We start from the raw sequence: 16,364 nt of genomic DNA, 5'->3' as shown, positions 1-16,364 counted from the left end.
GGAAGGGTCGGCCGCGGGATAGAGTGAAAGAATGATCTCAGAATAGGTCCAAACTGATCTTAAATGCAAGCAATGTGCAGCTAAAAGCACATTGCTTTAGCCCATTGGTATGAGAATTTAGTTACTTTGTGCAAAATTAAATGCTAGGTCAAAAATATAACAGTTGTTCTCTTGGAAAAAGGTCAGTTCATTGGCATTGGTAAACTGAATTCCCTCCTGGCTTTTTATCACTCTAGGGATCTTCAGTCGTACAATTTCCCAACATTAGTTTACAATTTTGCTTTCATTTGCAATGCCTTAACAAGGGTTTTCACTCTGCAATTATTTGCTATGTATGAACTTCACAAAGTACTGACTAGGGGAAACTAAGTATAGTTGGAATACCATTCTTCTATGCTCCTAATCTCACGTCTGCAACATTTACTGCTGTTCCATTCCTAATGATCACTAAGGCTATTGCTCCAGTAGAGTCTATGACCCCTTTAGGATATATACTACAATGTATGTGACTTTCTTTAGAGATTCCAGGCCTCTGTACATAATTATACACCTAATTTCTAACAGCAGAACGGTGCAGTAATCCAATGTACAGACTTTCTTTTGGTGCATAGTGTCTTTCTGCATAATTAATTTTCCTAGGTACCAATTTTTATTTTTACGTCAGAGTTTGCCTTTTCAGAAATAAAATGCGTCTTTAAGGGCTTTTACTTTGGATGAAGCAGCACAATCCTTGCTCATTATTTAAGGGCAACATTCATTTTCTTTATGCCTTAATGAGAGTTTTCAGTAAAAACTGTACAAAATGTAAGACCTTGAGCTGCCCAAGTACTTCATTCAATAGTTTAGCGGCTCGTTCTGTGCCGAGTAGACTCCAGGAAAAAAAAAAAAGAAATCCCCTTGAGATGAAAAGTATCCATAGTACCAGAGCTTTTATAATATCCTTTATACCTGTCATTGTTCTCTCTCTAATGAGAACTGCATCTGCTGCCAAAGCTTTGTTCTCCTACTACACATGCTGGCTTAAACCCCTCATGAGTTGTACCCTGAACTCCTCACCTTTCCACAAACATGTTTCTTGCCCAGTCCTAACAATAAAAGCAAAAGCCTGAAACGTATGTGGAAAAGTCACTGGGGTCATTTCTGTTTGGAATGGCCCACGACTCAGTTAGTCTGCTCATATGTCAGAAAAGAAGCTCTGCAATTTATTTATCTGCACTTATGATGAGTTATGAAACCACATGAAACTTAACACTAGGTTCTGTTCTCAGGTTTTGATATTGGTTTCATAAAGTTCAAAACATGTTGTTTAATTCCACCTTTTTCCATTGTATTGTCAAGTAGTTTGATATTGTGTGCCATGGCCATGAAATAACGCATTTTATTTATAGTGTTCAGGAAAGTGGATATCACCCCAAGGACAGCCTTTCAGTATTGCAGCCTATCGGTCCTCTGATGTGGTGGTTAAATTATTTGTTTCAGGCTTTTTGTGTGCTTTATTTTTACCTGCTAGTAATACACTTCCTGTCCTCGGGTAACAACTCTCACTCACTGTACTGTACCTAAGATACTTAGGACAGGAAGTGTCTAAGGACTACAGAATGCTTTCACTTCTCTATCTCTTCAGACCATTGTTGGGGGGTGGTGCTCTATAGTTAAAATTAACCTGGGGCAGGGCTGATACCACTATTTGATATGATTGCAGAGTACACAGTATAACATTACATTTCTAGCAAGATAAACCGTTTTTGTTTTTTTGTTTACCCTTATTGAGCAATGATTTGGTTTATCATAATCACAGGTTCGCTTATCGATTAACCTTTTTTGTTGTAATTGTGTTTCAGCCAACCTTGTTCACCCCTTCCACCACACTGCATAGCCAGCTAGATAAAACCCCTTTGCATTGTGTGTCTCTGTGGTGATTCACTATTCCAAAGAGCAACAGGGGGACACAAGAATATTTAAAGCCCAACTCCAGACAGATATATTTTTACTTGTTTTTTGTAATCTTTAATTTTGTCATTACCACTCTAATTTGTATTACTTAGGGGCCGTTTAAGCTCTGATGAGAGCTCCTAAGATGTACAGTGGGGAGCTGCACTTTCAGCTCCCCGCTGCTTTGGAATAATGTCTATAAATGACATTATTTCCACTGTTGTGCCTCCACCGTCTTTACTCTGCTGTGCCTTTTACAAAACACAGCACAAAGGTCGTCATAGTGCTATGCTTTGTGAATGGCACAGCAGAGTGATGGCGCAGATGCACAGCACCAGAAATTGTGTTTGTTGATATCATTCTAGTGTAGGGGGAGTTGGAAGTGCAACTTCCCACTGTACATTTTTCAGGGAGATCTTTGGGCAGACTGTAAGCTATTAGGAACAATTTCAAAGTGAAAAGGGGTGGGAGACAAATTGGGGACAGACTGAGTTTCTGAAAATTCATTAACATACAATGTAGAACACAAGCCTTGAGATCTTTACACTTTCTTAGGGCAAACGGTATTTAAAACCGATAATTAACCCCTTCGTGACGGGAGACGTACAGTGTACGTCTTGTCACTTTGTGCCTATATGACTGGCCACGTACACTGTACGTGACGAGTTATATCAGGCTTTGTAATGCCGGTATTTGCTGATTCTCAGCATTTAACAGTCATTCATTAATGTCTCAGTATTGAGGCATTAATTAATGAAATAATTAAGCTTTTTGTAAAAGCTTCTTCCTTTCATTAATGAAAGAATGAAGCCGTTACATGCAAATAGAGGACCGCAATTTGCGATCCCGTATTTGACAGCTCAAAATAGCAGAGAGGCAGCAGTGACTCACCTCACCTCTCTGCTATTTGTTTTGACAGTTCGAGAGCCCGATGTTTGGATACATTTCACTGAAAGAATACAATGTATCTCTTTTGAGTGAAATGTATCATTTCTGATCGTCTAGGCACGATCAAAGAGCTTTTAGTGAGATCTGAATCTGACTAAAGTCAGGATCAGTCTCTAAGGTTATTATTAGCTGTTCCTAAGTTTGGATCAGCCTAATAGCCAAAAATAAAATAAAAAAGTTAATTTATCAAGCTGTCATAGTGATTGCTTGATATAAACTGACAAGAAAAAAAAAAGTTTTTTTATTTTATTTTTATTTTTTTTACAAAGTGTAAAAAAATTAAAATAAAGTGTAAAACAAAATTAGGAAAATATAAATTGTATATAAATATATTTTTTATACTATAATTAATATAAAAAAATTCTAAAAAAAATAATAATAATCAAAACTTGTGAAAAAAGTGTTTTCTTCTAGTTTTTTTCCTAATTTTTTTATTTTATTCAAACTAAGTGAGGGGTTAGGTACACATATGTGATATAATTATATAGCCCTATCTGTCCTCTAAAAAACAATATATAATATGTGTGGGTACATTTAGTAAGAAAGTATATTACTGCTGTGGAAGAATCACACAGCAAAAATGTAAAAAATGTGTCAGTCATTTATGAACAGAACCTGAAAACTAGCTCAGTCATGAAGGGGTTGAATCTGCCAGCACAGATAGAAGGTAATTTTAACATAATAACCCTAAGTCTCCACCTTAACATTAAATAGAATGGGACAAATTCAGTTTTAGATTTTGCAGAAAAGGGCAAGTAAAATTTTTTTTTAAATTCTTTATTTGTAAACAAAGTGGTACAGAGATAATTCACATCGTATCTGGGCCACATGGCCGCACATTAAACCAAGGCAATGAACAACCTGATGATTAGTGTAGTGCCAAAGACAAACATTGAACTTCTCAAACAATATCAGAGAATGTAAAGTGCCAAGTAAAATTTAAGCAGCGTTATTTAAAATACACTTTATGTACGTGCATAGCTACTGTAATTTTAATTTCCAATCAGGCCAGATAGTATAACTCTCACTATACTTCTGGCGCTGCAACAGGAGAACTGTAGCTGTCATACAACAAAGCCGTATTGTCGATTGTCAGCCCTTTCTCTCCCCTTGCTAATTCACCCAATGCTTTGTTTAGTATGAATTTACTCACAGTATTCAAAGTGTTTTGTGAATGGGCAAGGTAAGGGAGTGGCAGAGGAACAATAAAGTGCCTTTCTTGTAGACCTTGCTAGTACTGGGTTGGACCCCTTTTGTCTTCAGAACTGCTTTAATTCTTTGTGGCATAGATTCAACAAAGTGATGGAAACATTCCTCAGGGATTTTGGCCCACACTGACATTTTCACAGTTCAGCTGCAGACTTGCAGCTGAGCTGTTACTTGTAGTTCTACAAGTATATACATACCCCTCACCCCTGGTTGTGCAGGCATGCATGGCTGTGCTGGTGCTTGTAGTCCTCCAGGCATGTGCTCTGAACCTGACTCACACTTGCACCTGTCTGGCAGCTTTAGGCGTCGGCCGACCTCTCCTACTGTTTCTTATACAGCTTCTCAGCTAATCAGTGCAGTCCGCGTGTGGCCAATCCTGTGGATCCTCCCTTTTCCCGTCTCTATTTAAACTCAGGGCAGCAAACAATATAGGGCCCGAGCAATGCTTTCCCAAGCTAGTTGGCGAGTCCCCCATTTGTGATTTACCCTGAATTCCTGGAAGTTTTCCTGTGTACCGAACCTTTTGGCTTGTCCTTGGAAATCTTTGTCTACAGTCTGCCCTGTGCTACGCTTTGTCCCTGGAAGTCTTCAGCCTGTCCCTAACCTTTGATTCGTACCCTGTACCTGTTAGGTGAGTTGGGTGCACCTAGGGATTGTGACCTGGGGTCAGCAGGCAGCCAAGCCCATCTCCGCCATCAGGAGCTCTGGCGAATACCGGTTGGCCCTTAGATTCCACATCCTGTGGGACCCCATGCCACCTACTCAGCATCCCATGCCACCTACTCAGCATTGCAGCACCCTGCCTTGTATTTGAACTTCCACCTTAAGCTGACTTCCACTGCCTCATTCAGTTCCCCTGCTCTGTTCCCTGCTTGTACTCCATCTCTGGGAGTTGTCAGCCTACACTGCTTGGACCCTTTTCTCTAAGTGTCCCTGCCATTGTAGTGGAAAGGGTCCACATACCTGACTCCAGTTCATACCCGTATGTCCCAATCCATGACAGAGGTGATAGCATCACAAAGTTGCTGCAGATTTGTTGGCTGCACATCCATGATGCAAAGCTCCACTAGCCTGAACCATTGATACAAGGCAGGATGGATCTACGCTTTCATGTTGTTTACATCAAATTCTGACCCAACCATCCGAATGTTGAAACAGAAATCGAGACTCATCAGACCAGGCAATGTTTTTCCAATATTCTATTTTACAATTCTGGTAAGCCTGTGCGAATTGTAGCCTCCGTTTCCTGTTCTTAGCTGACAGAAGTGGCACTTGGTGTGGTCTTCTGAGGCTGTAGCTCATCTGCCTCAAGGTTCAATGTGTTGTGTGTTCAGAGATTCTCTCCTGCATACCTCGGATGTAACGAGTGGTTATTTGAGTTACTGCTGCCATTCTATCAGCTTGAACCAGTCTTCCGCTCACTGGATCTTTTCTTATTTTTGGACCACTCTCTGTAAACCCGAGAGATGGTTGTGTATGAAAATCCCAGTATATCAGCAGTTGCTAAAGTGGCCAGTGAGTGTTTATTTTAAATACAGTTGTATGTAGGTATTTGCCTGAGTACTGCTTTCATTTATTGGTGGAAGAATACATTTATTTTATAGATGGTTTTGTTATTGTTAATGCATGTTAAAATTTTCTGCAGGAACGATCTTGCAAAAATCATGAGGACAAGAGCGAAGGAAATCGAGGTGAAGCTGCTGCTCTTTGCTATTCAGAGAACCACTAACTTTGAGGGTCTCCTAGCAAAAAAGTTCTCTGGCTGTACCTTGACTGACACTGTTGTGGTAAGGTGACACTGTTTTAGTGGTCAAAGGTTAACTATGTGTGTAATGGCAGTAATATGGTGTATCAACTAGGTAGTGCAAGTTACTGTAGCTCTTTGGATGCTGGGAGATGTCATTTTTTTTGTTTAATAAAGTGTAAACAAAAAGGTGTTTGAAATGAAAGCATAACATGCCTAATCAACAAACAGTTGTCCCCTGCTCATGCTGCTGTCAGAATATCTGAACAGTGACTGCAGTCACTGTTCATCCAAAAATTTTCAGCCTGGTCCCTCCAACAAAAGTTGATCGAAAAATGTACTTTTGTTGAAAAGAGTGGTGCCAACAAGGCCACACACTAATTTAATTTCAGATGAGTCAGCAGAACTCCAGCAGTGTATGGCCAGCTACAAGAGGACTTAAGTGACACTCTATAGTATTCCCCTTTGCTCCTTCCCCGATTACTGCAGAAAACATTACGTAGGGAGGTGAGGGTAGGGGCAGAAGATTTGAGCAAGTACAGGGCACAGGGACACTCCCAGAAGAGGAGAGGGCTATGACGTGGTAGAAAGGAGGGATTAATTCTAGAGAATTGACTTGTGAAATTTGCCAGCAAGTTGATAGGCTCATTGCAGGTTAGTAAAATAAATCCTAGGGAAAGAAAAAATACTGCCAGTAAGCAATTAAAAAAGTGTATTTTTCTGTACTTTTATCTGCAATTTTTTTAAGGTCTCATTCAGATGGGGCGTAGATATCCATGTGGCGTGCACACCTGTAAACTGGCCGATCCCGGGAGGGACAGGTGCTATGTGTAATTGCACGCAGCAGCCTCTTCTTCCCTATGGAAGGACGCAGCTTTATGCTCTCATCCGCACACTTGAACTTGCACATCCGTGTGGGTCTGGGTGTCCGCACTTGAATGAGCACTGTCTGCATTCGGACATGTACGCCCCGGTCTGAATGAGGCCTTAGATGGTCCCATGGGCTCTTCAGCTTTAGACTTTTAAAATATTGTTCATATCAGCAGCGGTAACACTTACATTTAGCCCATAAGAATACAATGTAATTATACCAGTTATTTGAATATTTTGATTTACTATCATCTCTTTACAGCAGCTGAATTGCCATATCAGGCTGGCAGTTGCTGTTCCATCAATTGTTCAAATTTGACATAATAGGGGTGACTGACAGTTTGCTGCTTTGATATTATTCTATGTGCTATTGTTGAAGCATGTCAAAGGACACGCATAAGAACAGCTAGTGTTCTGGTGGGTTAAAAAGTGGAGTTGATACTTCCTAGTAGCCTAAGAGAATGGACCTGCAGACTTGGTAAATTGGCCTCACTGCATGGGAGAACATTCAACAATATCTAAATGCTATGTTGATTTGTGTTTTGTGATCCCATTCATCACTGTGATCTAACAGGCTGGCTTCTTTAATAAACTGGTACACAAGTAACCCATAGCTACATTGACTTAATGTCTTTGGCAAGACATCAGTTTACATATTATCATTGTCGTATTTTATTCAACATACAAATACGCTTCTAATTTACAGAATGCAATATATTCACGTGTGCTTTTCATTATCTCTGTGGAGAGAATGCTGGTTCACCCAAGGACATTAGAGAGGGTCAGGGCACAGCCAACACAATTCCTCTACTCAAGGCAGACTATTCATTTTATTAATGAAACGCCTATTCAAAAACAAGACCTATTCAGTCATATTTCACCAAAAAGTCACCAGGTGCTCCTTAATATATATGGTCTGTGGTAGAGTGCCAGATCTATTTTTTATAAAGGTATGTGAAAGAGTATCATGATTAAAGATATTTTCTTTTCTTATGTTGAAATTTCTTGTCCATCATGTATAACATTTAGCAGTGAATAGTTTACCAAATGAATACAAACCTGTGCGTAGTAAATATAGTGGTTTGCACTGATTACCTTTTCTTCTGAACATGTTAGTTACCTCGGTGTTGTACTGATCCAGTACAACCTACTGATTTACTGGTTCAGTAAAACTCTAAGCAACCACTAAATACACTGTTGAAACATATATATGGGAGTTGACTCACCTGTTAATGGATGTGTGTTGCTATCCATCGAGTTCTGATATTTTCATAGTCGTACCAGACACCATGGCAAGCCTGATGTTGTGGCACCTTCCTGTTTCCAGCCTGTGATTGGACCATAAAGGAGCAGCAACGGGCTGCTGAGGTGTTGCTTTTTCTACCGGTCCTTGTGTTCCTTGTCATCACATGTGAAATCAGGACATTTGCTTGGCCTCAAGTACTGGCCTTTCCTCTCCTAATGTCTGCGTACTGCTGTATAGGCAATAATAAGAGGCTAAAGTCAAGTCTGCTCCTTGTATTGCATTGAATTATTTTTTTTTAATCTAAAACCCATAACTGTATTAATTGGGTGTTTTCTTGTTAACATTTGCCTGAAGTCCAGCTTTGTTTTTTTCTGATCACTGTCCCAGATCATATACATGCCTGGTAGAGATCAGTGCTGTTTCAGCCCCTTTACAAGTCAATGCTTCCACATATGTGCTCACTACAGCTCTCTTAAAAACTGATGCTACAAGATCCATTATAAAAGCTTAGGAAAACAAACAAAACCCAAAAAGGATGAAAGGTGCAGGAAAACATTAAGACAGAGTGCAGGAAATAAACAAAACCATTAACTACTAAAAGCCACTCTAAAGAATATTTTCCTTCACTGGCTTAAAGGAGAATTAGGAAACTGTGAAATACACTCCTCACAATAATTAGAGCCGATTAGTGACACTGCAGCTGTCACATGTCGGCTCTATTCAATGGGAATTGAATGATCACATACCGCCGATCTCTCAGTTCCTGATAATCTCCCTGCAGAGAGCGGTGACTATTAGTTACCGCTCCTCGCAGGGATTCCCCCTTCCCCTCTCTCTATTCCTCTAGCTCTGACTGGAGGAATGGATTCGGGAGGGGGCGGGCACAGCTGGCTCTGACTCTAGAGAGGCAGATCCATTCTGACTGCAGCACAACTCTGCACTGTCAGCATATAGCTGGCAATAGCCCGCTATATGCTAAGTTTTGGGTAACAGGTGGACATTAGTATATGTCCTCCTGTGACCCTAAAGAGAACTATGGCAAAAAAAATATTGGGCCATAGTTCTCTTAAGAAAGCAACAAAACAGACCCTTATCTGCAGAAACCCCCGAAGCTCGAACAGTAAGTGCCAAGGGGGCACACGTGAGGCACAGGTTGGGCACCAGGGATATATACAGTATAGCCTTACCAAGTAGTGTGTATGATGTGTTTGAGTAGGTATAGGCTCTTTATGAAATTGCTATCAAGCCTGGCAGAAGAACAGCAATATCATGAAAATGTAGCACAATAAGATACTGGTTTAATGTATTCAGATACATTATTTCTACTTTCTCTGCTTTAATCCCAAATGGTGGATATTGAATCAATTAGCTTAAAGTAAAGCAAATATATATAATGTATTCTACTTTTCTGTTTTAAGAAAAAGCCAGAGCCCCAAGCTCCAGTTTCTACCAATCCCTTCCTAGATGATGACAACATTGGAGATGAATCGGCTCTTGAAAGAGATGGTGACCTTGATAAGGTGAGTTCTGTGGATTTGTTCATTGTTTCAATTTGAGAAGGCTTTGCTTCAAAATTTGATGTATACCAGCAACCTGTGCGGTTGCTAAAATCAGCAAATGTAAAACATTCACTTGGTATTATCTGTTTTTTTTGTTTTGTTTTTTAATTCTTTCCAACTAGATGCTCATGATGATGACCAGCATATTGGTGGGTCATGTCAAATATAGTAACGGGCAGGAAGACCATCACAGTTGTTGTCAGTCAGTGGTAACCATTGTCAATGAATAAGCATAATATGACAAATACATTGATATACAAGACAGCAAAAAGGAAAAAGTCAACTCAACCCATATATATTTAACTGTACATGAGCAGTTTACAGTCTTGGACAGTGTGCTGGTCCACAAAGTGTTATGGTTCTATACAGATAAACAGGGTTTTTAGAGGAGCGCTGGTAAACCAGAAGCTCTTCCAGCTACACAGTATCTTTGTCACACTGTCAACTAACAAATGATGCTGACAATTAAAGTGTATTCATACACAGAAAATACAGGTATATCTTCCATGTTGTGCACAATTGAAAGGCAATCTTTTAAAGCTTAAATGTTAGGAGGGCTTATCCAGTAGTAAATCCAAATTGGTCATAAGAAGATCAGGGGCCTAGAGATTTACTGTCGAAACACTAAAACAATAAGATATAGTGACTTGGTGACTGCTGTTTTTGTTTGAAACCACTTTGTATTCTTTGCAGCTAAAGAAGCCAAAAGTACCAGAGAACCCCTTCCATGGCATCATTTCTAAGTGTTTTGAGCCCCATCTATATGTTTATATTGAGTCACAAGACAAGTGAGTGGTCTTCTTTCCTAAATCTACATTAAATATTTTATTTTTGTGCTCAAAGTTCATAAATAATCTACTTTGTGAAAGACATCTAAGAAAACTTCAAGTGCATTTACTAAATCCTCACCACACTTTCAGATAACATATCCATACCACAAATAAAGATAAGGTGACAAACATGCACAAAGTCCACAAAAAAACATATTGCGTGACCAGATAATAACAGTCCTTTTCAATGAAATCAATTACAGTGACCCTACTTTGTAACTGATTTTTGTAGACACTAAATCAGTTTAAAACATTCACAACATATTTTTTTTATTTTATTATTATTTAGTGTGGCATAGACAGTTTTTGTTATGTAGGGAAGATAGTTTTATTTCACATTCTGTTACTTTTGGTCATATAGTGTTCAGAGTGTATGTGGACACTCCTAATTGCAAGCTTTTCCAGTAAAGGGTACTGTTAAATCTACAGCTTACAATACAAAGACAGTTTACACAATTATGCATTTCCAATCCAGTGGCCCTTTTCTTTCCAGAATGACTGGGCCAGTGTGAAGTCGGATCCATAATGATTTTGGATTCATGGGTTTGTTGTGGTTGAACTCTAGTGGCTCGTGTAGTGTATATACCACATACTGTACTAAAGTTAACACCGTTCTGTTGCCCTTGTTTACTGTCCACTCAGTAGTCCAACTAGCTCATTTATCCAGTAGGTTGTTAAATGTTCTTGAGAGATCTCTAATACTTGGAATAATATGTTGAACAGGGAGAGAGAGACCCCCTTCCTATTGCTATATATTCTCATTTTGAAAGTGTAACAGTGCCTATGAGCTTTCAGTGTAGTAATAACCTTCATCACTGTTGAGCTACCAAAAAAATTATATAGTTTTTTTTTTGGGGGGGGGAATGTATGCGTTTGGGGAGAGGGACACTCACATTTGCAATACAGTGAACAGCTTTTGACTATAACAATTTAAATCAAAAACTACTGGTAGAGTCATGCCGGTTATGGAATATTCTGAATGTCTAAGTTGGCTAATGAGCTCAGGTTTGTATACTGGTGTTCTCTCTGCAACATTCCTGCAGTCGGCAGAGATATGTAGACTGTGTTTCAGTGACACAGGACTCCCCTTTTCAGGTGAGACCAATTTTCTGAGAATCCCTCACTGGGTGCTGGGACCAGGGCTGTTGCAATTCTTGTTACCTTTTCTCTGCACACACTCACAAAATGGAGAGTTTAGTTACCCATTGTTACGGGGATTCAAACCATGTTTGTAATTGTGGCTGGAGAGAGAGATACATTTTCTTATTGCTGTCTAAACAGACTTATAACTGCTTTTACAATTTGGGGGGCTGGGGCATCCCTCCCTTTTAAATTTCACTAAAAGGGCTATGTTTGTGTGCTTTACTTGTTGGCTGGGCGGTGTTTTTGCCCAGACCACTGTTTTGAATGTCTCGCTGTTACTTCAGCAGCCTGGACTCAGCAACACTTTTGACTGCACGTGTGCTTTCTTCCCCCGCTCTGCTGGCCTCTGAGGAAGTGCTGTGGCACTGGACGGCAGCTTTCCTTCACCACTGCCCAACTTTGGTAGGCATATGACAGCATCCTCAGCAGCTGTGGTGAGTTTAACAAATTAAATTCAATTTAGAAGAATCCACCATTACTTCACCTACCACAATGTCTGGCCTTTGTGCTCATATACCTAAACATGCAGCAAAGGTGTTTACTTTATTTACAAGGATTGGAAAACCCCAGAAAAGTAATTCCCTGTCCCTAATTGGTTTCAGGCACTCTATTCAAAAACATTGCCTACCCAGTGTCTTTTCTTGACTTTCCAATCTTTCCAGGTCACTAGAGATTGTGTTTCTTTGCCATGGAACAACCATTAACAGTTTGTATCCCTTCGTTTTGGCCTTGACTCAGCCCTGACAGTTTTCACAGATGTCCTTGCATAATTTCTGGTTATGTACAGTCATTATACAGCCATTAAATATCTGTATAATCTGCTGCTAAATGAACAGACCTCTCTGACCTTTGACTCCAATATTTTCATCTTGCTGCTGACCTTGGAGGACTTCTGATCGATCCTGAACATCAAGAAGTCATCTTTGATTAGTCACATCGCTTGGAGTACTTGGGTCTTTTCCTAGGCACTTTTCAGGTCAAGGTCTTCCTACTCCAGGAAAAGATGGCAAAACTTCAGAATCAATTTCAGCATCTACAATCCCAATGTCTGTCTTCCCCGCAGAACTGTATGCGAGTGCTAGGACTGCTGTTGTACACATTTGAAGCAGTTTCACTTGCTCGATTCTACTCCAAAACTTTACAACGGAACATCCTCACGGTATGGGGCAAGTCCATTCTTTCTCTGGACAAGATGACTTGGTTATATCACTGAACCAAGCTGTCTCTGTCATGGTGGCTTTTGTCCTGACAATGTCGAAGGTCAATTTTTTTTCTTGTGTTAGAAGATTTTCACAATGGACACCAGAATTCTGGGTTTGGGAGAGTTCTCGACTATCTGTCTTTTTAGGGTTGTTATTCTTCAAAGGAATCATTCCAGTCAACATTCTGAAGGTGCAATCAATTTCTTTGTTACTTTATTGGACCCCCACGTCTGACCAGAAATCCGGTCTAAGTTTCAGAAAATGCCACAGCTGTGGCTTACATCAGGGTTCACCAAAACAGAGAATGTATCTTGGGCAGAGCTTTATGTTCCAGAGATCTCTATGATGCATTTTCCCAAGGTGCAGAACTGGAAGGTAGATTTCCACAGTATACAACATCAGGACTGTGGGGGGTAATGGTCTCTCCATCAGGAGGTGTTTCAAGGCATGCCTGCATTGGGGGATGTTAATAATAGATCGGCTAGCATCTTGATTCATCTAGAAGCTGGACAGAGTTGTATGCAGGGCAATGGATTGCTGTAGCAGAGTGGGGTATGCCAACCTTGCTCGTCTGTTAGCTTATGCTCTGTGGCCTCTACTAGCGTGTCCAGATCTGTTCTCCCAAGGACTGATCTTCCACCCTGCTTTTTAGTTGTTGGCTTTGATGACTTGTCTCTTGAAACCCAGGTACTGAGATACAGAGACATTGTGGATTCTGTTATCCTACCCATTCCTAAAGCTCATAAATCTACTCACTTCAAGATTTACCACTGCACATGGAAGGCTTATGTTCTCTGATGTGAGACTTTTGGGGGTTTCGCATGTGCTTTTACGACATATTTTTTTATTTCCTTCAGATGGGGTAGAACATTGTTTAGACACTAGCACAGACAAGTGTCGGGTGTCTCCCTTTCTGTTCTTTCAACATTTTCTTGCTACTAATTCATATATAATAATTTAAGGGGTTGCACACATTGCGCGCTCTGTTTGGCCCCCAATCCCACAGTGAGATTTAATTCTAGTATTGCTGGTGTACCGCTCCAAAATCACTCCTCTGATACACTATAACTTCAGTACAAATTAGTAAATTAAACGTGAGCTTGCAGTCCATCATGGGGGTGAGCCTACTGTAGAGTGGTAGCTATTTTACAACACACACACGAACTATGGAGAACAAAAGTAACCACCCTCCAGAATGAAGGAAAGTGTCGGTATAAATTCAGAGATGATTTGAGGATCTACAGCTGAGTGATACACAAATAAGCTACATTTTTGTTAATAGTTAAGGTACTTGAATGCATGTTTAAGATTTAACTCATGAGTTTAATGTCACTTTAAAGTTAAACAAAAGGTTTCCAGCTGGTAATGAACCAGAAAGTCAAGTGTGATCTTATTCATAAATCCAAATCCATACAAGTGACAGACAAACAAATCAAAGCCACTCAACCTCCTATCCTGGTAATCAGGCTGGAACTGCAGTGTTCAGCGTCAGTCTCTGCCGGACTCCATGAAGTGCTTTGTAGAAAAGAGGCACACAAAGAGGATCCACTCAATACAAACTTTATTACTTAAGGCGTTAAAAAAAACAGCAAACCAAAGCTGACGCATTTCAGTCCAATACATGGGCCTTAATTAAGAGCCATGTATAGGGCTGAAACGCGTTTGCTTTTTCCTTTGCTGTTTTTAATGCCTCAAGTAATAAAGTTTGTGCCGAGTAGATCCTCTTCGTGTGCCGGTTTTCTACAAAGCAAATCCATACAAGTGCTTTGTGATTTTCATGTCACACCAACCAATCACCTGGGACTATCATTTACTTTAATCCATGGTTAAGGACGTTATTAATGGTGGTGAATTAACTTGTTCGTTTTTTGGGGAATATCTCTTACACTCAGTGGCTATTTTTAGGTGAACCTATATAATACTTTATTATATAGTGTCAATTTTGCCTTCAGAACAGCCTGAATTCTTGACATAATTCAACAAGGGATCTTTAGAATGCATTCAAACCGCTGCAACGCACATTTTACGGTTTGTTTCTGTATTTTAAAGCACCCATGTTAAAGTGTAACTAATCCCACCAATATATAACTGTTCCTCAAAAGAAAAGTTAGAAATGTTATCAAATCCTTAATTAAATATACCAGTGGTGTTTTCTGCAGTGTTTTTTAATTCACGTTCTTCCATGTGCAGTATATGCTACATTCAGGGCATGCCTCTGGTGATAACTGTTACAGTTGGCAGTGTGTTTGTCAGCTTTCAAGTGATCTTTGAAGCCTCAAATGGTTGGTGACCTAGCTGGTCACATGCCCAGGACCATGGCAACTGGACATCTAAATAGAAGCTAAAGATGGCACCATTATTGGTAGATAGGATTTAGTTCTGCCTTACCACATGGGTATATACTCATGAATAACACCCCAATGCAAATACTCTGTAACCAGGGTACCACAATGCACAGCTGTGAATACTGTTTGTTTTGGTGCAGTGTGTTGCCTAAAAGGGTGCAGGTGCTCTTGTTTTGTGTGCTGAGGTGCATTGGCAGTGCCATAGGACGTTTCTAGTTTCTACTAGATTGTAAGCTCTTACAAGCGGGGCCCTCCTAACCCTCCTGTTTCGAAATTGTATTGTATCTGTACTGTCTCCCTCCATTTTGTAAAGAGCTGCACAAACTGTTGGCACTATATAAATGCTATATAATAATTTTAGTTAACTCTAGCAACTGTAATGGGAAAATGTAAAGAGGTTTTAAGATACTGCAACCACCACATCTGGCACCAACAATGATTTCACTTCCAAAGCTGCCTAGATCCTGTTTTTTTCCATTGTATTGTTTGACTAGTAAAATAACTTCTTGAACATGTATATGTGCTTTATGTAGAGTTGAGCTGCTACCACATGATTTGCTTTAACAAACAGAAGTATCTGCGGCCGCTCTGTATTTATGCTACTGAAGATACCCTGCATAGTGTTCTGTTACTTTTATTCTTCCTCTCTGCTTGGTGGCTGGTTTCCTAGTAAAGTATTCTTAACAGCAAGTTAAGTGCAGCCAGAATCATTGAGGGTCTGTCTTTGTACCTCTGTAGCCACTGTAATCCCAGCATTTAGTAATCCAGACACACCCTGTCCTAACTTTACATTGAAATTCTGTTTTTTTATTTTTCCTTTTTTCCACTCAATCAAAAATGTTTTCCATTATAGTGTTTCCCTTGCAGGCACCCTAGACCTGAAAGGAATTTGATATAGGTTTTGAGAAGAGAAAGTGTAGTTTCCCAGAAAGTTAATCTGTTAAAGAACTAAATATATTCAGCAGTCTGCAGTTAAAATGTTGACAAGGCTTACAGGCACAGTGGTTATTTTTATTGTGTTTACAAAAATTCAGCCAATTCACAATGAAAGAAACTGAATGTTTGTAAACCCAGGCACAGGAAGGAGGATTGCGAAACATCATAGGCCAAGTTTGACATCCTAAAGTGCCACTGACCAATTGAGTGTAGAATCTTTTTTTTGAAAGGTGGTGGGGGCATTACAGTGCCACTGACCATCAATTATTTTTTTTAAAGGGGTGGGTTTTAAATTGCCACTGGCCACCAATGATTGTGGAATTGTTTTTTTGGTGGTGGCGAGTTAACCATAGCAGCTAATTGAATTTCAGCTTTCATAAATCAATGTAATCAACAGGAA

The 16,364-nt window shown here is 39.8% G+C and overlaps 1 protein-coding gene across 2 annotated transcripts in view; it reads left to right on the top strand.

The window, feature by feature from the left end:
- Positions 1 to 16,364, top strand: part of VPS53 (VPS53, GARP complex subunit) — a 136,718-nt gene that overhangs the window by 49,149 nt on the left and 71,205 nt on the right. For both annotated transcript variants that reach the window (XM_018564118.1, XM_018564117.1), the window contains 3 exons: positions 5,735 to 5,876; positions 9,368 to 9,469; positions 10,202 to 10,296. In XM_018564118.1, the coding sequence (XP_018419620.1) occupies positions 5,735 to 5,876; positions 9,368 to 9,469; positions 10,202 to 10,296 (339 nt within the window). The remainder of the gene's footprint in view (positions 1 to 5,734; positions 5,877 to 9,367; positions 9,470 to 10,201; positions 10,297 to 16,364) is intronic.

The sequence above is a fragment of the Nanorana parkeri genome, unplaced genomic scaffold (genome assembly GCF_000935625.1).
Source record: "Nanorana parkeri isolate BGI_ZX_2015 unplaced genomic scaffold, ASM93562v1 scaffold726, whole genome shotgun sequence".
NCBI lineage: Eukaryota > Metazoa > Chordata > Amphibia > Anura > Dicroglossidae > Nanorana > Nanorana parkeri.
Note: the sequence above shows the minus strand (reverse complement) of the source record. Positions and strands in the feature narration are given on the sequence as shown.